Source organism: Eulemur rufifrons, chromosome 8 (assembly GCF_041146395.1).
Source record: "Eulemur rufifrons isolate Redbay chromosome 8, OSU_ERuf_1, whole genome shotgun sequence".
In the NCBI taxonomy this organism is placed as follows: domain Eukaryota; kingdom Metazoa; phylum Chordata; class Mammalia; order Primates; family Lemuridae; genus Eulemur; species Eulemur rufifrons.
In genome coordinates this window covers 90,413,119-90,437,565 of record NC_090990.1, presented here as the reverse complement: position 1 = coordinate 90,437,565, position 24,447 = coordinate 90,413,119, and the positions used below count along the sequence as shown (strand labels likewise).

The 24,447-nt window shown below is 35.1% G+C and overlaps 1 protein-coding gene across 3 annotated transcripts in view; it reads right to left on the bottom strand.

Annotated features, from left to right (window-relative positions):
• The window catches only part of TDRD5 (tudor domain containing 5), an 86,009-nt gene that overhangs the window by 49,140 nt on the left and 12,422 nt on the right, over positions 1-24,447 (bottom strand). For all 3 annotated transcript variants that reach the window (XM_069478403.1, XM_069478402.1, XM_069478404.1), the window contains 3 exons: positions 14,408-14,491; positions 12,325-12,381; positions 2,368-2,521 (listed from right to left, as the gene is read on the bottom strand). In XM_069478403.1, the coding sequence (XP_069334504.1) occupies positions 2,368-2,521; positions 12,325-12,381; positions 14,408-14,491 (295 nt within the window). The remainder of the gene's footprint in view (positions 1-2,367; positions 2,522-12,324; positions 12,382-14,407; positions 14,492-24,447) is intronic.

The following is a 24,447-nucleotide window of genomic DNA, read 5'->3' as shown; positions in this document are numbered from 1 at the left end:
ATGAGAGATAATGAACCTATTCCTGCAGACCTTTCAGTGTGGAGAGAGATAAGGGAAGTCCTAGATAGAAACAAACCCTAAATTATTTGTGGTAGGAAGAGGAGGGCTTGCGGTCTGGTAAGCCTTCTTAAACTTTGGTAAAAGGCTTTTACTTTTTCAGTATCATGATTTCAGTTTATTTCTTGTTCAAATTAAGCAGTGAACATTCATTTTGCTTAACATAAAATGTACATGACTACTTAATATTCCATGAAATGATTCCTTAATTTTCAGGGAATTCCCAAATCAATCACATTTTGTTCAAATTTACACGTGTAAGATAACTACAAGAGGATGTCCTCTTGTAGAGTCCGTAGAGGACAGACTCTAAATAGACCTACAACCATAGTGGCTCCTAAAGAAACAAAGTCATATGTACACAAAGATGTAGGCACAGAAATATTTATCACTGTATTTTTTATAATGACGAAAACTGGAATTAATCTAAATGTTCCCTTATTTATCTAAAAATATTTATCAAACTAAATTATAATTACAGGAAATTATATGCAGTTTAAAATATGAAATAAACTTGTACATACTAATATGGAAAAATATCCACAATATATGAAGTATAAAAACATGGATGTACACAATACAGACATCCCTGACTTAAGATAGTCTGACTTACTGTAGGTGTGAAAGTGATCTGCATTCCATGGAAACCACACTTCAAGTACCAACACAACCATTCAGTTTTTCACTTTCATTACAAGATTCAATAAATTACATGAGCTAGTCAACAATTTATTATAAAATAGGCTTTGCGTTAGATGCTTTTGCCCAACTGCAGGCTAACGTGTGTGTTCTGAACACTTTTACGGTAGGTTAGGCCAAGCTATGATGTTCTGTTAAGTGTATTAAATGCATTTTCTACTTTCAATCAGTTTATTGGGATATAAACCCATTGTAAGTTGAGGAGCATCTATATTTATATACTACTGTTTTTTGTAGGAAAAATTATACATGTGATGATTAACTATATTATATGCACAAGAGGTCCATTAAAACTATTAATGCTAGTTACCTCCGTATTGTTGGAATTGTTTAAATGGCATATACTGCTTTTGTGATTTAAAAAGAAAATTGAGCCATGTCTTTTATATACATTGAAAAAAGTCTGGCAGGCTACATAAACATTCTAGGAGCATTGTTTTGGGGGTGGGGGGTAAAATGATGGGAAATGTTCACTTTCTACTCATCTGTGCTGTTTACATATTTTCAGAATGAACATGAGTTATTTTAATAATCAGAAAACTGATCAACATTCAAGTGCATATATAGTAATAACATTCACTGGGTGTTGGGCAGATGGGAGGGAGAAGAGGGGATGGGCATATACAAACTTGATTGGTGCAGTGTGCACCGTCTGGGGGATGGACACACTTGAAGCTCTGACTTGGGTGGGGCAAGGGCAATATACATGACCTAAACATTTGTACCCCCGTAATACGCTGAAATAAAGTTAAAAACAAAAGACATTTATGTTTTTAAAAAAAATAGCTGTCCATCATAACCACTTGTAGAAGCCTATAAAAATACAAGTACCATATTACACTATAGTTTTGCACGGTGTTGCCTTTGTGGAAACTGAATAAAGGGTACACGGAATCACTCTGTATTATTTCTTACAACTGTATGTGAATATACAATTATCTTAATACAAACTTCAAAAGAAGAAAACTCTAAGCCCCACAAAAGAAAAACAAAAATCAAGTGCTCTAAATACAATGTAGTATCTTGGGGCAGAAACAAAAATAGAAAAAGAAATTCTTGGAAAAGCTGGTAAAATCAGAATAAAGTCTGGAGTTTAGTTAATAGTAATGTTCCAACGTTAATTTCTTAGTTTTGACGAATGTTATTGTGGTAATGTAAGATGTTAACATTAGAGGAAATTGGATGAGGGATATGTGGGAATGCTCTACTACCTTTATAACTTTTCTGTAAACCTAAAATTATCCCAAAATAAAAAGTTTATTTTTAAAAAATATGAATGCTGGGGCCCAATACACGCCTATTTATTCTGAATCTCCATGTATTTCTAAAAGGTTTTGATGCACAGCCTGAGTTAAGAAACACTGAACTATCAGACCACCATTTTAGAAAGTTTATTTCCTTCAGAATTATCCAGAAATCTGGACAATGAAGAAAGTAATTTTAAAAAATCAGATGGTTTTTATGAATACAGATTAACCTAATTACAACAAATCCACCAGAAAGGAGGTCATTATATAAAACATTTCATGGCTAAGCATTATTCCATGCTTTCTTTTTCTCTTACAGGGACAAATAAAAATGAGGTATTTGTCATACTATGGTTCAACTCACCAGGTGGTAGAGGCTTCATATCAGCATCAAACACTACTAAGTCTTGTTCTCCTTCCCTGAATTCAACGTGGAGAATGTCACTAAGAGCTCCAACAAGTTCTGTCACATTTAAGAAGCCCAATTTTTTTGGTGAAAGCTGCTCTTTAAAAATTAGCTGTCACAAAAATTAGAAATTACATGGAACATTAATAACAGAAATATAACATGTAAAGAGGTACTTGGACAATGTTCTAATTTGAACTTAGCTAAACAAACTCTTTAAGGGTCATTCAACCCAAGTATTACAGTAAATAAAGGCTTGCTTCCATACCAGTATAATACAAACCAAGAGACCAATGATCCCTTACCAAAAAATTTCTAGGACAACATAAAGTTCATTTTAGAGAATGTGGTAAATTAAAGTGAAAATTAGAGGAACTTTTAACCACTCATTTTTAACAATGTCTGACCATAAAGCAAAAATCTTTAAAAAAATAAGAGGGGAATGTACAAAATACAAAAATCATAATAGAACTATTGATAGTTTTCTAATTCCCAAAAAAGGCAATATTCACTACCACTTCCAACATGCAGAAAGATATTACTATTTAAAAATATTTCCTTAAATTTTGTTTAGTATTTCACCTTAAAGTTGGACTAAACAAACTGATGTCTAGCAGTGTATTTCCTATAGTATACAGTTTGATTTTCTTGCCTTAGAAAAGTCAGACCAAATAAAGATAGGAGATAATCTATATAGGATAGATACATAAAATACATTCATTAGTCACCCACCCAGCAATCACCCACCTGGAAGTAACCATTATTAACAGTTTCTTGTTGTAACTTTCCAGAAATCTGTCAAAATTCAAACATACTTCAACACAAACTACATATATTATACATATTTTGCTTTTTCCAGTTAATAATATCAGTACATGATCAGTACATAAAACACAGTTGTTTTGCTTTGTGGTCCTGAAAGTCAGTTTCTTTTAAAAGGTGAGTTAATTCATTAGTATGTCAGGTACATTTTATCCTAATTCCTTTGTTACGCTTTCTGCTTTGACTCCCAACTATGTGTCATGAAGAAATTGACGTTATTTCTACTCCCGCTCTTACTTTACTTCCAACCCCAGCCCAATTTTACTTATATTATTTTTTTCTTTAGAGTTTAGCTTTATGCCTTCAAATATATATATCTATTCCTATTATATGATTTTGCTTCCTTCCAGTCTGGATTTTGCAGACAAATAAATGCATAGTGCAAACACTTTTTTCCTGCAAATTGGGAACTGGATCCACAGGCTTGATCAGACTCATGTTTGATCTCTTTGACAATATGGTAACTGATGCTGTATTCTAAAAGGAGGCACATAATGTCTGGTTGTTTCTTTTCTGGTGTTGTTAGGAGCCATTACTTTATCGAGGGTTTTAACACAGAAACATTCTAATTCTATCAACTCCTTTTTATTATTTAGTTGGAATACTACCACAGAGGTATGCTTTCCTTCATCTAGTTGGTGATCCAGTCATACCAGTTTGGGAAAGCCAACATAAGTGATTGATTCTTTCTCACTAACATTTTTAAAGAAATGTTTTCTATCATCTTCCATGTTGACCTATTAGTTTTTTAAATATCATATGAACTCATGGAATTAAATACATTTGGTGGGCTTCAAACCATTGCAATTATTATCCTTATTGAAGGCCTGAAATAACTCTTCAAGTGGATCCCTAAGCCCTTTCATGTGAATCTAGTCTAATAGCTCCCTTGCTGGTCTGGTATAACAAGATGTTCCAGGCTCAATTTATATAATTAGAATATCCTTCTAAATACAATTAGAATTATCTAATTATTTATTTGCTTATACCAAATTACACAACAGTCTCGGAATTCTACTATCACTATTACCATCACCAATAAAAACAAAATATTTTTCATATGCTCACTCCTCCTTCCACCATTTTGTGTAACTGTACTTTATCTACATTGTCAGAATATATAGCTATTATACATTATATTCTCTCCCAGCCTTCATTTGGTCTTAGTTGTGTAAGAGGAAATAAATTACGGTCCGTCCTTTTGCTGATGTGTCTCTAGTGATTTTGGTCATTTGGAGTTTATTTCTCCAGTAGATTCCTTTGGAAGGGCTTCATAGTTCTTGAATTCTTGTATGGTGACATTAGCTTGTCCAACTCTCTGAAAGTCTTCCTGGCTATAAAATCCTTGGCTCACATTTTCTTTGAGTATATAAAATACACCACTTCCCTTTCTTCTAGCATAAAATGATATTATAAAAATTTCTAATAATCTAATTATGTTTCTAAGTCACTTGCTTTATTTTTTTCCTTAACGCTCAATGGAGTTTTTTCCTTTTTCTTTAAAGTCTAGTAATTTGGTATTGGTCATTCTGGGTTGATATTCTCAGGTAAGTAGTGTGTTCTTTCAACATTTAGTTTCAATTCTTCCATTTCAGTAAAACTTACTTGAATTATAGTTTTCAGTATATTTGTTCCATTCTTTAGTTTTATTATTCACATGTTGGTTCTTCTTTGCCTGTTTTCAATATTTTTAACAGTTTCTCTTGAATCCTTTTTCTTTCTTTTTTTTTTTTTTTTTGAGACAGAGTCTCCTTTTGTTGCCTGGGCTAGAGTGAGTGCCGTGGCGTCAGCCTAGCTCACAGCAACCTCAAACTCCTGGGCTCAAGCGATCCTACTGCCTCAGCCTCCTGAGTAGCTGGGACTACAGGCATGCGCCACCATGACTGGCTAATTTTTTCTATATATATTTTTAGTTGTCCAGATAATGTCTTTCTATTTTTTTAGTAGAGACGGGGGTCTCGCTCTTGCTCACGCTGGTCTCGAACTCCTGACCTCGAGCGATCCACTCATCTCGGCCTCTCAGAGTGCTAGGATTATAGGAGTGAGCCACCGCACCCGGCCTGAATCTTTTTTCTTTCCTTGTTTTTTTCCTAACATTTTCTTATGAAAAATTTCAAACACAGACAAAGGTAAAAGAATTGAACAGTGAACTCCACCACCTAGATTATATATTAAATAATTGTTAGTATTCTGCTATATTTGGTGGATCTATGTATAAATCCACCAATCCATCTTATCTTTTTTATGCATTTCAAACTGAGCTGAAGACATCAGTATCCTTTTCCCCAAAGTATGTCATTAACTAGAGTTCAGTATTTGTTAACTTATTCTTTTAGGTAAAATTTACATACCATGAAATGCATACAACTTAAGTCTACCATTCAAATAGTTTTGATAAATGCGTAACTGTGTGACCCAAATCCCTACTCAAGATACAGAACACTTCCAGCACCTCAAAGTTTTCCCTTTCCCTGTAACTCCTAGAGGCAAACAAATCTTTTTTTACCCCACCATGGATTAGCTTTGGCTATTGTATTATTTCATATAAAGGATATTTTACAGTATGTACTCTTCTGCACAAGACTTATTTCAGTAGCAAGTGTTTTTCAGATTCATTCATATCAGTTCATGTATTAGCAGTCTCTTTCTAATGTTGAGCAATGTCTTGTACAAAAATACCACAGTTTCTTTATTTGTTCTACTGATGGGTAATAGGGTTGTTTCCAGTCTGGGGCTATTACGTACAAAACTATTATAAATATCATATAAGTCTTCTTTGGGGACACAGGCTTTGAATAAATATCTGGGATTATAATTCTGTGACAAAGGATAAATATGTACCTATTTTATAATAAATTGTTACAACATTTTCCAAAGGAGTTTTACCACTTTATACTTGTACCAAAAGTATATGAAAGTTTACTATCTATGTTTATTAATCATATCTTCATTTGTGAAGTGTTGTATTCAAATCTTTTTGCCATTTAAAAAAATAGAGTCGTTTGGCTTTCTATTACGGAGCTACAGAAGGGTCCTTATGTATTCTGGGTATAAGTCCTTTTGTTAGATGTGTGACTGTAAATGTTTCTTCCCTGTTGTCTGCCTCTTCAATATTAAATGGAGTCTGCTAAATAGAAGTTAATTTTGATGAAGTCTTATTACCACTTTTCTTTTAAATGATTGTTTCTTTTTCTGTCCTAAGAAACTTTATTCTGTCCAAGTCATAAATATATTTTAATTCTAGAAGTTTTAGAGTTTTAATTTTCACTCAAATCTGTGACACATCTTGAAGTAATTTTTGTACAAGGTGTCAGGTTGGGGTTGAGGTTCATTTTTTCTCGTATTCAATCTTATTCTCACATTCAGTTGTTTTGGCATCATTTGTTGGAAAGACTTTCCTATCCCCATAGAATTCTTTTGGCACCTCTATCAAAAATCACTTGAGTACATATGGGTGGATCTCCTTATGAACACTCTGTAAGGACAAATTCATGGATTTGTCAATATCTACAACAGTCTGAAGGGATTATGATGGATATTATATTGAATCTGTAGATTAATAACAATATTGAGTCTTCTCACCCATGGGAATATTATTTATTATCTCCATTTATTAGTATTCTTCAACTTCTTCAACTTCTTTCACCTACCTGAAAACAGGGTAGACACCTTGTGTTTCTTTTGTTACTTATTTCGAAGTGACATAAGTCAAAATTATTGTAAACAGAATTTTAAAAATTATTTTCCAACTGTTTGCTACTTATATATGGGCATATTCATTTTTTGTGTATACTAACCTTTTATCTTTTGACCTTAATAAATTCACTAGTTCTAGTAGTTTTGTCATGGGTTCCTCAGCATATTCTACATAAACAATCACTATTCATGCAAATACGAACAGTTTTACTTCTTTCTTTCAAGTTTTCATGCCTTTTGTCTTTCTTGTCTAGTTAGGACTTCCAGTACAATGTTGAACCAAAGCAGCGTGACTGAACATACTTGGCTCATTCCTGACTTTAAAGGGAAAGTGGTGTTTCACCATTAAGTATGAAAAGTGTAGGTTTTCACAGATGCCCTTTTATCAGAATGAGGAATTTCTATTCTATTCCTAGTTTTCTGAAAGTTTTAATAGCAAATAGGTATTAAATTTTGGTAATTCTTTTTCTGTGTCTATCAAAATGACCACATGGCTTTTCTTCTTTATTCTGTTCACATGGTGAATTACATTAACTTCTTTTGAAATGTTACTCCTACTTTGCATTCTTGGGATAAACCTACTCTTGTTAAATATTGCTGGATTCAATTTATTACTATTTTGTAATAGATTTTTGTGTGCATGTTGTAAGCAACACTATCTAATTGCTTTTTTTGTAATGTTTATGTCAAGCTTTGGTAGCAGGATAATGTACTCACTGAAATGACTTGGGTAGTACTATTTTATGAATGAATTTGTATGTGATTAATATGACTTCTTCTTTAAAAGTTTAACAGAATTCACCAGAGAAACCATCTGGGCCTTGAGTTTTTGTTTTGTTTCCCATCCTCTCCTTTGTATGGAGGGGATTTTGGTTTGTTTCTTTGTTTTTTGTTTTTTTTAAACCAACAAAATCCATTCCTCTGATACTTTTAGAGACATTCAGATTTTCTACTTCAGCTTGCCTCAGTTTGGTAATGTGAATTTTTTGGCCATTTCATCTAAGTTGTCAAATGATAGGCAGAGTTGTTTATAATATTCCTTTATTGTCCTTTTTAATATCTGTAGGATCTATAATAATGTATTCTTTCCTGATAACTGGTAATTTATGTCTTTTTTGACTAACCAGTGGTTTATTCGTTTTTCTGATCTTTCAAAGAATCAGCATTTGGCTTTAATTTTTCTTGATTGCTACTTTATCGATTTCTATCATTTCCTTCTTCCAACATCTCTTGAGTTTACTTTGATTCTCTTTTTTAAAACTTCTTAAGGTATATCTTTAGGTCAATGATAATTCTATACCTTTTTTCTTTTCTAAGTATTTTAGAGATATAAATTCTCCTTGGGTGCTGCTTTAGCTATATCTCACAAGTGATGATATGTTGTATTTTCATTAATTTCCCTTGTGATTTCTCCTCTAAGTTATTTACAAATGCATTGACTCCAATATCTGTTAATTCTTATGTAACTTATTGTATTGATTTGTAATTTAATTCCATCTTAACCAGAGAACATAACTCTGTAAGATTTCAGTATTTTGTAATTTGTTGAGACTTATTTTATAGCCAGCTACATGATCTATCCTGGCAAAAGTTCAATGTGTAGTTGAGTATAATGTGCAGTCTGCAGTTGCTGGACATAGTATTCTATAAGAGCAAAATAGATTGAGATGGTAGAAAGTGTTGTTCAGATTTTCTGTGTCCTTATTCGTTTTTTTAAACCATCCTATGAACTATGGGGGAAGAGTTAAAAATATCCAACTAAATTTGTGGAATTAGTTCTTAATTCTGTCAATTTTTAGATGATTTATTTTAAAGCTTGATTGCTAGATTAGTACGCTTTTATGACTTGTGTCTTTCTGAAGAATTGACCCTTTATCTTATGAGATGTCCCTCTATGTCTAATACATTTTGTCTTGGTATCTGTTTTACATAATGTTATTTTAGTCATTTCAGTTTTTTAATGCTTACTCCTTGTATGGTATAACTTTTTCAACTTCTATTTTGAATTAATATTTTTATATTTATAATGAGCTTCTTGTGGACAACATATAATTGCATTTCTCTGTTCATCCAGTCTCAATTTCTACCTTTGAATTATCATATTTAGCCCACTCACGTTTATGAAATTAATATAATTGGATTTAGTTACCATTTGTTATTAAATTTCTGTCATCCCATTTGTATTTTATTCCTCTGTTCTTCCTTTCCTGTTTTCCTTTGAGTTTACTGTGTTTTTATATGATTTTATTGATTAGCTTTATAGCTATAAATCTGCATTTACGGTTTTTCTAAGTATTACAATATACATCCTTAAACGTTTCAGTCTTCCTGTACCACTTCACATAAAATTTAAGAACCTTATAACTCTGTAAGTTCCATGTACTAACCCTCTACTAATTATGCAATAGTTTTTCTATGTATTACATTTTCATGTTATAAACCCAATTATATAATTTTTGCTTTAAACGGTCATATTTTAATTGATGAAAGAAAGCAGTTTTTTATAAATACCCACATATTTACCATATCCTTTGTTCTTCAGTCCTTCCTAGAGATTCATGTTCCAACCTGACATCATTCCTTTCAGCATGAAGAACGTTCTTTAGCATTTCTTGTAGTGAAGCTCTGTTTACAATTCTCTATTTTTGGTTATCTGAAAATGTCTTTATTTTACCTTCATTTTTGATGTTATCACTGGATATAAGATAATGGATTAACAGTGTTTTGCTTTTGAGCCCTTCAAAGATGTCATTCTATTATCCTCTGGCCTTGTTTCTGATAAGAGAGAGGTCAGCCATAATTGGTATCACTATTTCCCTATATGCAAATGTGTCATTTTTCTCTAGCTGCTTTCATAATTTATATACATTTGGTTTTCTGCAGTTTGACTATGATGTGCCTATGTAAGGCTTTCTCTGTATTCTTTGGGGTTTTCTGGGCTTCTTTTACGAGATTCAGGAAATTGGGGGCCATTATTTTTTCAAATATTTTCTCTGCTTACATTTTCTTGGACTTATATTACATATATGTTAGATTACTTTGTATTGTCCCACAAGTTTCAAGGTCTCTCAAGTTCTGTTAGTTTTTTTGTTTCTCTCTCTCTGTTCTTCAGATTGGATAATTTCTGTTAATCTGTCTTAAAGTTTATTGATAATTTTTCTTCTGCCATTTCCAATTTAAGATATTTCAGTGTATTTTTTACTTCAGGTATTTTAAGTTCTAGAAAATTGTTTGATTTTTATAGTTTTTCTCTACTAAGATATCCTGAATCTGAATATATATTCCTTTATGTCCTTTAATGTGGTTATGAGAGTTCCTTTAAAACCTTTTTTGCTAACTTCAACATCTGCCCCATCTCAGAGTCAGTTACCATTGATTTTTCTTTTTTTCTTTACCAAGGGTCACATTTTCTTCTTTACTATAACTAGTAATTTTGGTTTGTATTCTGGGCATCATGATAGATGCGTTGTAGAGACGCTGAAATCTTTTATACTCCTTCAGAGAGTATTGCTTTTTGCTTTATTTTAGCAGGAAGTTAATCTGGCTGAACTTAAACCCCAAATCTGCCACCCTGTGATGGACAACAACTGAAATAAGTTCTTTTAGCCTTAAAAGAACAAGGGCTGCTCTGAGTCTGCCCCAAGTATGTGCAGTTCAGAGTTTAACCAGAGATCTGGGCAGATTTTATGTGCAAAATTTACTGCTCCCTCTTTGTACTGATACATTTTCTCCATCCTAAGATGTTCTCCTCTCCCCTCATTTTTAAGCTGCTTAGGTAGCTCCAAATTCTATCATCTGGTTTCTCAAGCCAGTAAACCTTCTGATTTCAATTCAAGTCCCCAATGCCAGGCGTTGGATGGTGACTGCCATCAGACCAAGATCCAGGCAAACAAATAAGGTGCCATTCTCTCTTTCAGGTTCTGACTTCCCTCCAGTTTCTGCCTGCTTTTGGCCAATTTCTACAGATAGCGGTTTTTATGTTTTATCAAAAATTTATAATGGTTAACTATAGGATTGTTCTAATATAGGCTACTCAGACATAATACTGTCTTAATATGTTTGCATGCTCGAGTTTTTCAATATACTTCAAAAACCTTAGATAGACTTTTATGCCTGGATCCTCAGCACCTCCTTCATTTCCTTTTGGCTTTCGGATTGTTCCTCTTTTTTACCTACTATTTTTTCTTAATGCACTATCTGTTGTAGTTTTTTCTCTTGTAATACTTGTAGCAAAGGTTTCATTTCTAATTCTTTCCCAATTCCTGCCACCTTATTTCAAAATTCATGTAATTCAGATTTATGTTGTTCTTTTGTATCTTGTATCATTTTATTGTATCTCTTTGAAATGGCACCTTTCAGTTTACATCTGTATTGAGGGCATGTATTTCTGAAATGCTTTCATTGTCTATGTCTATCATCTATAAAATAGCATATAGAGGTAATGTATCTTAATTATTACACTATACTATGTCACAATATCTGTGTTTGTATCTGTAAATATACTATAGTTTCCATGGCATAGTAGTTAAGAGTTAGGATTCTGAAGCCAGGCTGCCCCAGATCAGATCTTGGCTCTACCCATTACTAGCTTTCAGACCCTTGGGCAAGTTACACTTCCCTGTGTCTCCATTTACGGTGAAAACTCAAATGAATAAGTACATCAAAGACACTCAAAAGCCTGGCACACAGCTAACATAGTATATAGTACTTACCTTTTTAAAATTTGGATAAATGGCATTATATAAATTATCATTCTGCAACTTGATTTTTTTTACTCAACATTCTGGTTTCAAAAAATGACCCATGTTGCATATAGCAGATCTAATTCATTTGTTTTACACTACTACATACTATTTCCATTGTGTAAATGGTCAATCTCAATGTACTTATCCATCACCCTATTGATGGCCATTTAGTTTTTTTCCTGTGTTGTGATGTGTATGTCTTATACATGTCTTCATGTGTCCATGTGCAAGAGTTTCTCTAGAGTGCATATGTAGAAATGGAACTGCTGGACTCCTGGGAGTATACACCTTCAATTTTACTTCATAATGCCAAAATGCTCTCCAAAAGGATTTCGTCCCACAAGCAACGTATGAGGTATTCTTTTTCTCCAAATCCCCACTGACACTTGGTATTATGAATATCAGACATTAAAAATAAGTTAATCTATTCCAATAACAATAAGTGATTAAAAACTTCTCTTATGCATAATCAAGTATTTGTTAAGGACAATATTCTTAACTCTCTTAATAAAGAAAAAATATACTAAATTGCAAAACAGGATGTTCAAAGCATAGATTTAGAGGATCCAAGGAGTAGTAATAAAATTTGTGTCTATTACAAGAAACATAAGCCATAAAAAAATCAAGTTGTTGGAAAAAAAAAAACACTTACCTCAAACTCTCTAAGCAGCTTAGAAATAAACAAACCCTCTGGAAACTTAGATACAACCTAATAAATAGAAAGCAAAATACAATATAGACATAACAGGAATGCTGGGTAACACAATATCAAAATAAGATAGTACAAACTTAAATAGTAACAAAGGCAAAAAACAACACTGTTGAATGAATTACAGTCACATTTAAAAAAAATCAGTTTCCAGTTTTAAAAAATATTATAACAAAAAAGTGATTTACAATATTTCCAGAGTTGAGAAATTATTACATGATACTGTAATCCCACAACTCTTCACAAATTCCTATACTTCTTTAACTCAGCTAACATATTTAACTTCAGCTCACATAAAATTAATATTCTACAGCATAATTTCAAGCATTTTAATTGTAGAAAAGCAATGAACACTACAGAAAACCTTGGAAAATACAGTTAAGCAAAGAAAAATCCATAAATAGTTTTATTGTATATATGCACATAAAATACCTATATTTAATATAAAAATAAGATCAATATTTCTATAACCAGTTTTTAAAGATCATACCATAAACATCTTTTCATGTCAGTAAATACAGATCAACATTTTTACTGGCTACAGATTTTTCAAAATAATCAATATGCTCAAGTTTATCTGATCTTTTATTTTATTTTTCATCATAACTATTACAATAATTATCCTCATACTTGAGTTTTGCACACTTGTCCAATGATTTACTAGGATAAATTTCTAGAATTGGACTTACTCTACCCCAATAAGGTATAAAAAGCTTTGTTTTCCTAGAGTTTTTCAGATATATTTTATACAAAGTTCTAATTTGAGCCTCAGAAAAATATAAAGTAAAAGTTATTTCAAAGTCCTGTGACCCAGAGACAGCCATTGCTGCATTTCAAAAAACATCCTTTCAGAAACCTCTTTATGCACACATATGCTCACCATTATTCACGGTTTTATAATGCAAGGACAATACTAAATGTGCTATACAATAAAACCTGTTTTTAAAGTCCAACAATATGTCAAAGAGATACTTCATGTAAACTAATAGAAATATAACTAAATTTTCTTATAAGTCACATATTACCTAGTTTGGGTGGATAATTTAACCAATCCTTTATATCAACGAATGCTTAATTTTTCTCTAATTTTTTAGTACCATAAAAAAGTCATATTGAGCATCCTTTCACAAATAATTGTTGGGCACTTGCTTAAGTGTCCAAACAAAATAACAGTACCTGAATGCATCAGGGTTTTTGCATTTCTCCCAGTAGAATCATGATGGTTGAAATGGAATAATATTAGTACGAGTTGTAATGTCACCCCAGTTACTCAAATCAAGATTAGCAGCTCCCACCACAAACTTAAGTATACATACCCTTTGGTCCAACATATAGCAACCAAAGAGCTTTCACCTATTAGTAAAACAAAATAAATGAGGCCAAGGACATGAACAGCCAATTCACATAAAAAATATAAATGATTACTAAGCATATGAAAAGATGCTCCATGTAAAAATCAAGAGAAATAAATTAAAACGACATGACTGGACAGTAACATTAACCTGTTCGAACCTTTAGAGGGCAATTTAGTAATAATTGTAATCAAAACATAAAATATTTAATACCTTTCCTGGCAATTCCACTTCTAGATAAATGTTCATGGACATTTCGGTAGGCAAGACTATAAACAACCCAAATTTTAGTCAATCATGGATCTCATAAATGAAACATGGTACATCAACATGATGGGATACCACATATTGTTTGGAATATTTGATGTACATGTATATAAAATTGGAAAGGTCTTGAACTGTTTGTCAACAGTGATTTATTGGGGTGAGTGGAAGAAGGAATGGAAGAGAGTATTTATGGAAAAACTTGTTTTCTAAATAATTTTACATTAAAAATTTTTAAGAGTATGTATTTGTGTTTTTCTGACTTTAACAGAATGCCACTTCATTTGCAGTATATTAAATATGATTAATACAAATATAAAACTAATAAGTACTTGCAAACTAATTCAACCACAAATGATACCTAAATTTACAATCAAATATTCTTGTGTCCCAGAAACAGAAATACTTACAAATTTTATCTTACGCTTTAGTTCTGGATTGATAGTTCCTCCAGGTCCAATTTGTGCAATAACTGATTTGAATGTATTCTCCAACTATGAAAAAAGAAAAAAGTCAAGTCACAAGTATTCAGTGTTTATTAAAGACATACTTAGTGAATGCCTAATGTAGGGAAGAGAGGGGATGTGGAAGGTCCCTGGGGGGTCGGAATGAATGTGAGTGTGGCATGGGTGGAATGACTGGCTCAAAAGGGCAGCAAGGAAAACCTCTTCTGTTGTAATAGAAGAAAAGGAAAAGAGCTGATAGGAGTACACGGAAAGGCTCTGTGAATGTAGGGTCAGAAGGTAGAGAGAGTTACTAGCTGATAGCTTCAGTATTCTCTGAGTTCAGAAGCAAAGCCCGCTCCTAAAAGTAGAGGGAAAGAGGAGGGAGGTCAGATATGACAAAAGAGAAAAAGTGGAAAAATAAGTTGAAGAAATAATGGATGATAATCTAAAGTTGGTAGGAAGTAAAGACAGAAGGGGCCTGAGTTAAGATAGCAGGAATCTGAGGGTTTTAGTAGAGAGAAGTCAAAGGCACAGACAGGCCCCAGTAAAGTAAAAAGTTGATGCATGGGAATAGTTTAAAAATAAGCTGGAAACACAGGAAAGCAGCAGGAAGCATATCCATATAATGAAGGTCCAGTGAATAGCCACAGCAGTGGGGAACTAAACTAGAGTCAAAGATCCTCCTGGAGTTAGGTTCACTCAAAACCCTGAAGTTGATAACTAATATAAAAATCAGAAAAGTCACAGAAGTATAAAGAAAAATATAAATTACCTAAAATCTTATCACCCAGACACAATCACTATTAATATTTTTTCTTTCTAAACTTTCCCTTTGGGTCTTTCATCTTGCTGTCACTTGGCCTGTCATTATTTACAAACCGTGTGACTTTTTAGGTCTCAGTTTCCCCTGAAAATGAAGATAATCTCAATCTCTCATGAGGTTGATGTGATGTGAAACTAGTGAGGTGAGGCACAATGAATGCACATCGTGGTGCCTGGCACACATGTGAGCTCAACATGACCCTTGCCTGCCCCTCTGGCAAGCAGCACTCAACCTGGCAGGATTCTCTCAGGCAATTCACTACTCTTCTTTTCACCCAATATCATTGGCACCACATTCAGCAGAAATCCCTCAAAGTTTTGGCAGGTGAATGGCTCCCTATCTGGCTTTTAAGGTTATTTCCCTATTTTCGCATTTTCCTGGGCATTCCCATGTGGATCTGGGAAGAAGAAGAATATTGATATCTATGATTACGCATTCATTCATTTACATATTGTCTATGTTGGCTTTTGCACAATTAGGCAGAGTTGAGTAGTTACAACAGAGACCATTTGGCCTACAAAGCCTCAAGAGAGCTAGGCAATAACAAATGTAAAGTTTAAGATATTTTCTCATGGCATGGTTCCAAGTTGAGGAGTGACAGATATAGTAGATATACTTTCTTCTATATTTTCTTTTGAGTTTTATCTTGTTTTGCAGCTGCAAGAATTCCTCAGAGATGCAACCTACTAACCACATTTCACTTTGAATTGAAGTTTTTGCCACCAGAACAATTTAAATCTTGTTCTGAGACATGGGCTCTAATTCCTAAACTATGTATTTTAATTTCTAGCAGGATAGACTCTACATAATTATCAGACCCTACATAATCCTATTTGTAAAAAATACACCTTTCCATTTCTTCCAAATTAAAGATCTGTCAGTTTTCTGTATATGAAACATAAGTGAAAGGTTATTTGAACCTTTCTCATCTCCAAGATATGTGCATGAAAATTCAAAAAAATCTGAAATCTGAAACACTTCCAGCCCCAAGCATTTTAGATAAAGGCTATTCAATCTGTACTATCCAATTTGGTTCCTGGTGAGGACTATCCTCCTGACTTACAGATGGCCACCTTCTTGCTGTGTGCTCACATGGCCTTTTCTCAGTGTGTCCACATGGAGAGAAAGCTAGCTCTCTAGTGTTTCTTTTTATGAGGTCACTGATCCCATCATGAGGACCCCACTTCCATGACTTCATCTAACCCTAATTACTTCCCAAAGACTCCATCTCCTAATAACATATTGGAGGTTAGGGCTTAAACATAATAAATTTTGGAAGAATACAATTCAGTCATAGCACGCATCCTGATAAAGCTTAAAAAAGAAAAATTTAAAATGACCAAATTGAGTCCAAGTAACTCACTATGTAAAACTAACAATGAAAAATTCACAACATCTAGTATCCAATCAAAAGCTACTAGCTGGCAGGGAAGGAAGCATCTGAATGGAAGAAAACTGGCTCTCCGCCCTCTTATGACAGACACTCTCCCCTGGAGAGGATTCCTGCACAGTGTCCAAACTCTGGGATCACGCAAGTTTCCCCCACTATACTGTGTTTGCCACCATGTCTGGGCTCATGGGGGTGGAAAAGCCTCCAAGAAACTTGGTAGCCTGCTGACCACTGAATGTCTGTGGAAAAGTGGGAGTGATTCCCTGTAAGGTTTTTGGATGGTTGGTGCCAGAGAAAGAAAGACGAGCAGAGTTGAAAGAGGTAGAAGAAGATGGCAGAGTGGAGGTGACCTCCTGGATTCGTGCTCCCAGAGAGGAAGGCATGGATCTTGGTCAGCCACAATGCTAGAGGATCGCTCTCCCACAAGAACTGCAGTGTCAGGCCATGGAGAATCAGCGTGGGACACAAAAAGCAAGAAAAGACTGAGGTGAGTGGGAAATAAGATCACGAAAATCTGGAGAGTGCAAGACGGACAATAGAGAGGGGAGCCTGGGACAGCTGTACCCGCCTCACCAGCGAGTGAGGTGGGTTCAGCTCCACAGGAAAGCAGCTTGTTTCCCCACTGACCTCCACACTCACTCAATTAGGGATCTGCCTGAAGTCAGTGCAGAATCACCACAGGAGATGTAGGGCTCTGTGGAGAGGAGACAATAACGGGAGGCATTTTGGACCCCGGAGCTCTGTGCGTGGACTGCGCCTGGCAGGAGAAGGTTTGTGCTAGGCTGCAGGAAAGGCAACTAGGAGACGCCCAACTATCTCCTTTACGCGGGTGGCTGGGCTCCCTCAATCCCCGGCTCCTCCAGTCCCTGCCGGACCCTGAACATTCACCCCAGCACCAGCGATCTGTGGACAGGCAGCCACCATTGTCGGGGTCCACAGCCTAGCCGCTGCAGAGTGACTGGGTACCGGGCAGCTCCCTGGGTGGCTCCCTCCCCTAGTCTGTGGACCCCCACTAGGAGCTCCGCCTTTGCGTGAACACTGAGTACTTCCCCAGTCGCGAGAGTGGAGCGTGGATCTTGTGGACATTGGGGCGGGGCAGACCATCGCCCGTGGGAGCTGCAGCAGCTGGGGCGCTGGGCAAATGAGGGCACCGCCCCCTCCCCCTAGCCACTGTCTTTCGCGCAGAGTGAGGCAGAAACCACCTCTGGAGAGCAAGAGGCAAGAAAAAGACGCTTTCCTTCTGTAATGAGAACAGCCCAGTGATTTTACTCTCAAACCGGTTTGGGGTCAAATTAATTCTCTGGGGCTGGACCCAACAGGAGCAGCCCCCTAGCTGAGGTAGCAAAATCCTGAACAACACGTGACGGGCTCCCCCTAGTGACAGAGGAGGCAGCTCACCTGGGCTGCTACACAGCCTAAGAACAGCATGCACAGCGTGCCTCTATCCAGACTGAAGCTGAAAGAAGGGATCTAAGGATTGATCAAGATGGGAAGGGCTCAGCGAAAGAACTCTGGGAGTATAAAGAATCAAACTGAAATCTTGCCCCCCAAAAGGATTACCAGCTCTCTACCAATTGACACAAACCAGATTCAAAATACCAACATGTCACAGGAAGAATTTCAAACATGGATCATAAATAAGCTGAATATTATGCAAGAAAAAATGGATAACCAACATAAAGAAACCACAAAAAAGATCCAGGACTTAGGAAGAAAAATTCACTAAAGAAATCTAAATATTGAAGAAAAATCAAACTGAACTCCTGGAAATGAAGAATTTATTCAGGGAGCTACAAAACACCGTGGAAAGTCTCAAGACCAGGGTAGATCAACCAGAAGAAAGAATCTCAGAGATCGAAGATAACGCTTTCCAATTAAATAAGTCAGTCACAGAGATAGAACAAAGAAATAAGAGAAAAGACCAGAGACTACAAGAAATGTGGGATTATGTGAAGAAGCCTAACGTGAGAGTTATCAGCATTCCTGAGGGTGAAGAAGATAATAAGCAGGGTTGGATGAGCTATTTGAAGATATAATTGAGGAAAATTTCCCAGGCCTTGCCAAAACTCTAGATATACAGGTTGAAGAAGCTCAAAGAACCCCTGGGAGATTCATACAAATAGGAAAACACCACACCACATAGTCATCAGACTGACCAAATTATCCACTAAAGAAGCCCTTCTTCGAGCTGTAAGGAGAAACAAACAAGTAACATACAAAGGAAAGCCCATCCGAATTACTGAAACCTTACAAGCAAGAAGAGATTGGGGCCCCATTCTCACTCTTCTGAAACAGAATAATGCCCAGCCTAGAATCTTGTACCCAGCTAAGCTAAGTTTTATATATGAAAAAGAAATTAAGACATTCTCAGATAAACAAAAACTCAGAGAATTCACCAAGACAAGACCAGCTTTCCAAGAAGTACTAAAAACAGAGTTACACACGGACCAGCACAAGAAAGACCTACGAATGTAAAACTACTCGAGAGATAAAGATCAAAACCTAGTTTTCACAATGGCTCAAGACAGAAAACATAACAATGAAGTTCCACCCAGCAAGATGAACAAAAATCTTTCTCACTTATCAGTTCTCTCATTAAATGTGAATGGATTGAATTCACCACTCAAGAGACATAGACTGGCCCAATGGATAAAAAAATACAACCCAAATATCTGCTATCTTCAGGAAACTCATCTAACCTGCAAGGATGCATTTAGACTGAAAATAAAAAGGTGGAAATCAATATTTCAAGCAAATGGAAGCCAAAAGAAAGCAGACGTGGTGGTTTTAATCTTCAATAATTTAGTTTTTAAATCAACAAAAGTAATGAAAGACAAAGATGGTTACTATATACTGGTGAAGGGTACAATTCAACAAGAAGACATAACTGTACTTAATATATATGCACCCAACTTAGGTGCACCCAGATTCATAAAGCAAACCACACTTGATCTGAACCAAATGATAGATGACAATACTGTAATAGCCAGAGATTTTAAGACGTCACTGACAGTACAGGACAGATCCTCCAAACAAAAAATAAACAAAGAAATAATGGACTTAAATAGAATGCTAGAACAAATGGGACTGACTGACATCTACAGGACATTCTACCCAAAAACCACTGAATATACTTTCTTCTCATCAGCTCATGGGACATTCTCCAAGATTGACCATATCCTAGGACATAAAGCATGTCTTAAAAAATTTAAAAATATAGAAATTATACCATGCATCTTCTCAAATCACAGCGGAATAAAAGTAATAATGAACCCTAACAGAATTTCTCATTCCTACTCAAAGTCATGGAAGCTAAACAACCTTCTCCTGAATGATTATTTTATAAATGAAGAAATCAAGATGGAAATCAAAAGATTCTTTGAATTAAACAACAAAGGAGACACAACTTATCAAAATCTGTGGGACACAGCTAAAGCAGTCTTGAGAGGAAAATTTATTTCCATAAATGCCTATATCAAAAAGACAGAAAACTTACAAATAGACAACCTAATGAATAGACTCAAAGAGCTGGAGAAGGAAGAACAGACCGACCCCTAACCCAGCAGGAGAGAAATTATTAAGATTAAATCAAAACTAAATGAAAAAGGCAACAATCAAACTATAAGGGAGATCAATAAAACAAAAAGTTGGTTCTTTGAAAAAATAAACAAAATTGACACGCCTCTGGCTAGACTAACCAAGAGCAGAAAAGAAAAAACTCTTATAACCTCCATCAGGAACATGAAAGGAGAAATCACGACTGATGCCACAGAGATACATGATATCATCTATGAATTCTACAAAAATCTTTATGCACACAAATTAGAAAACCTGGAGGAAATGGACAAATTCTTAGAAACACACAGCCTTCCCAGGCTCAACCAGGAAGAAATAGAATTCCTGAATAGACCGATATCTAGATCTGAAATCGAAACAGCAATAAAAAACCTTCCCAAAAAGAAAAGCCCTGGACCAGATGGGTTCACACCCGAATTTCACCATGCCTACAAAGAAGAACTGGTGCCCATCCTACATAAACTATTCTCCAACATCGAGAAGGATGGAATTCTCCCCAAAACATTTTACCAAGCCAACATAATTTTGATACCAAAGCAGGAAAGGATGCAACAAAAAAAGAAAACTACAAACCAATATCCCTTATGAATATAGATGCAAAAATTTTCAATAAAATCCTAGCAAATCGAATCCAAGTGCTTATCAAAAAAAAATCCATCACGACCAAGTGGACTTCATCCCAGAGATGCAGGGATGGTTTAACATAAACAAATCTATAAATGTAATTCACCACATAAATAGAAGCAAAAATAAAAACCATATGATCCTCACAATAGATGCAGAAAAAGCATTTGACAAAATTCAATACCCTTTTATGATAAGAACACTTAACAAAATAGGCATAGATGGGGCCTATCTAAAAATGATACAAGCCATATATGACAACCCCACAGCCAATATCATACTGAATGGGGAAAAACTGAAAGCATTCTCACTTCGAACTGGAACCAGACAAGGCTGCTCACTGTCCCCATTACTTTTCAACATAGTATTGAAGACCTTGCGAGAGCTATCAGGCAAGAAAGCAGAATCAAGGGAGTCCAAATAGGGACAGAAGAGATCAAACTCTCACTCTTTGCTGATGATATGATGTTATATCTAGAAAACCCCAAGGATTCAACCAAGAGACTCCTGGAATTGATCAATGAATTCAGTAAAGTCTCAGGATACAAAATCAATACACACAAATCAGAGGCATTCATATATGCCAATAATAGTCAAACAAAGAACCAAATTAAGGACTCAATACCCTTCAAAATAGCAACAAAGAAAATAAAATACCTAGGAATATATTTAACTAAGGAGGTAAAGGACCTCTACAGGGAGAACTATGAAACACTGAGGAAGGAAATCGCAGAACATGTAAATAGGTGGAAAACCATACCATGCTCGTGGATCGGAAGAATCAACATTGTTACAATGTCTATACTGCCCAAAGTTATCTACAGATTCAATGCAATCCCTATTAAATTACCAACATCATTTTTCACAAATATAGAAAAAATAATTTTATGTTATGTATGAAACCAGAGAAGACCCCGTTTAGCAAAAGCAATTTTAAGCAACAAAAACAAAATGGGAGGTATTAATTTGCCAGACTTCAAACTATACGACAAGGCTGTGATTATTAAAACTGCTTGGCATTGGCACAAGTGCAGGGACACAGACCAGTGGAACAGAACAGAAAATCCAAATATAAAACCATCCTCATATAGCCATCTAATCTTCAACAAAGCAGACAAAAACATACTCTGGGGAAAAGATTCCTTATTCAATAAATGGTGCTGGGAAAACTGGATAGCCACATGTAGAAGACTAAAACAGGACCCACAGCTTTCACCTCTCACAAAAATCAAATCACGGTGGATAACAGACTTAAACCTTAGGTGTGAAACTATTAGAATTCTAGAAGAAAATGTAGGAAGACATTGGCCTAGGCAAAGAACTTTTGAAGAAGACCCCTAAGGCAATCACAGCAACAACAAAAATAAATAAATGGGACCTGATTATTTTTTTCTTTTTTTTTTTTTTGCAAGTTAAAAACAATAGTTTCATATTTTTTCCCCACCCCCACTCTCCCGAGTCAGCACCTTCAAGTGTTACCACTCCCCAAACGGTGCGCAATGCACTCATTGTGTAGGCAAGCTTCTGCACAGCCAAAGAAACAGTCACGGGAATAAAGAGACAACCTACAGAATGGAACAAAATTTTAGCATACTACACATCAGATAAAGGACTGATAACAAGAATCTATTTAGAACTCAGGAAAATTAGTAAGAAAAAATCAAACAACCTATCAAGAAGTGGGCAAAAGACAATGAATAGAAATTTTTCAAAAGAAGATATAAAAATGGCTAACAAACATATGAAAAAATGTTCAACATCTCTAATCATCAGGGAAATGCAAATCAAAACCACAATGAGATATCACTTAATTCCAGTGAGAATGGCCTTTATCAAAAAGTCCCAAAACAACACAAGTTGGCGTGGATGCAGAGAGATGCGGAGACACTCATACACTGCTGGTGGGACTGCAAACTAGTGCAACCCCCTGTGGAAAGCATTATGGAAATTCCTTAAACAGATTCAAGTAGACCTACCATTCGATCCAGCAATTCCATTATTGGGCATCTACCCAGAAGAACAAAAGTCATTCTATAAAAAAGACACCTGCACCCGCATGTTTATAGCAGCACAATTCACAATTGCAAAGATGTGGAAACAACTCAAATGCCCATCAATTCATGAATGGATTAGTAAAATGTGGTATACCATGGAGTATTACTCAACTATAAGAAATAACAGTGATATGGCATCTCTTTGGTTCTCCTGGAGAGAGGAACCCATTCTATTAAGTGAAGTATCCCAAGAATGGAAAAATGAGCACCACATGTACTCACCAGCAAATTGGTTTCCCTGATCATCACCTAAGTGCACATTTGGGAATAACACCAATTGGGTATCGGACAGAGGTGGGGGCTGGGGGGAGGGGATGGGTGTATACCTACTTGATGAGTGTGATGCGCACTGTCTGGGGAATGGACACACTTGAAGTTCTGACTGGGGGGGATGGGGAGGCATGGGCAATATATATAACCTGAACTTTTGTATCCCCATAATAAGATGAAATAAAAATAAATAAATAAATAAGATAAAATAAAATAAAAAAGCTACTAGCCATGCAAAGAGGTAAAAGGATATGATCAGATTGAGGAGGAAAAAGATATCAACAGGAAAAAAAAACTCAGAAATTACACAGATGATAAAATTAGACAACCTCATTAATTATAAATCTTATAAATTATAAATCTTATAAATAAGATCACATATATAAGGAAAGCATGAATACAATGAAGAGAGAAATTGAGGATATAAAAAAGACCTAGTGTTACCAAGTACTGAGGGTTGCAGGAAAAACAAAACAAAACAAGGAAACCTAAGTGGAACATCTAGAGATTAAAAATGCAATATCCGCAATGAAAAATAATCTGGGTGGGATTAGGAGGTTAGATTCTGAGGGAAAGATTAATTTGAAATCAGCAACTGAAACTATCCAAAATAAAACACATGGTGGGGGAAAAAGAGAATAACAAAGAAAGAAATAGAGCACCAGTGACCCCCAAGAAAATAACAAGCAGCCTAAAATAGGTGTAATTGTAACCCTAGAAGAGGAAAAGAGAATATTTAAAGAAAAATTTTCCAGATTTCATGGAAATTATAAACCCATATATAAGAAGCTCAATAATACAAGAAGCTTAATGAATCCCAAGCAGGATAAAAATAAAACTATACCAAGGGACACTAGAATCAAATTGCAGAAAACCAATCACAAAGAGAAAAATCCTGAAAGCATCAGAGGGGGAAAAAACACATTATGCACAGAAGAATTATTATAGACTTATTGTCAGAAACCATGCAGACAAGAAAACAATGGAATAACATCTCTAAAGTGCTAAAAGGGAGGGGGAACTATCAAACTAGAATTCTATACCCAACAAAATTATATTTCAAAAATTAAGACAAAGACTTTCAGATGAATAGAAGCTGAGAATATTCACTACCAACAGATTTATCTCAGAGGACATGTTAAAATTTTCCAGGCAGAAAGAAAATTATACTAAAGGGAAATTCGGACACTAAGGATTCAAGAGCATCAGAAATAATAAATGTGGGTAAACAAGTTTTTCATTTTTAATCTTTTAAAAATTGACTTTT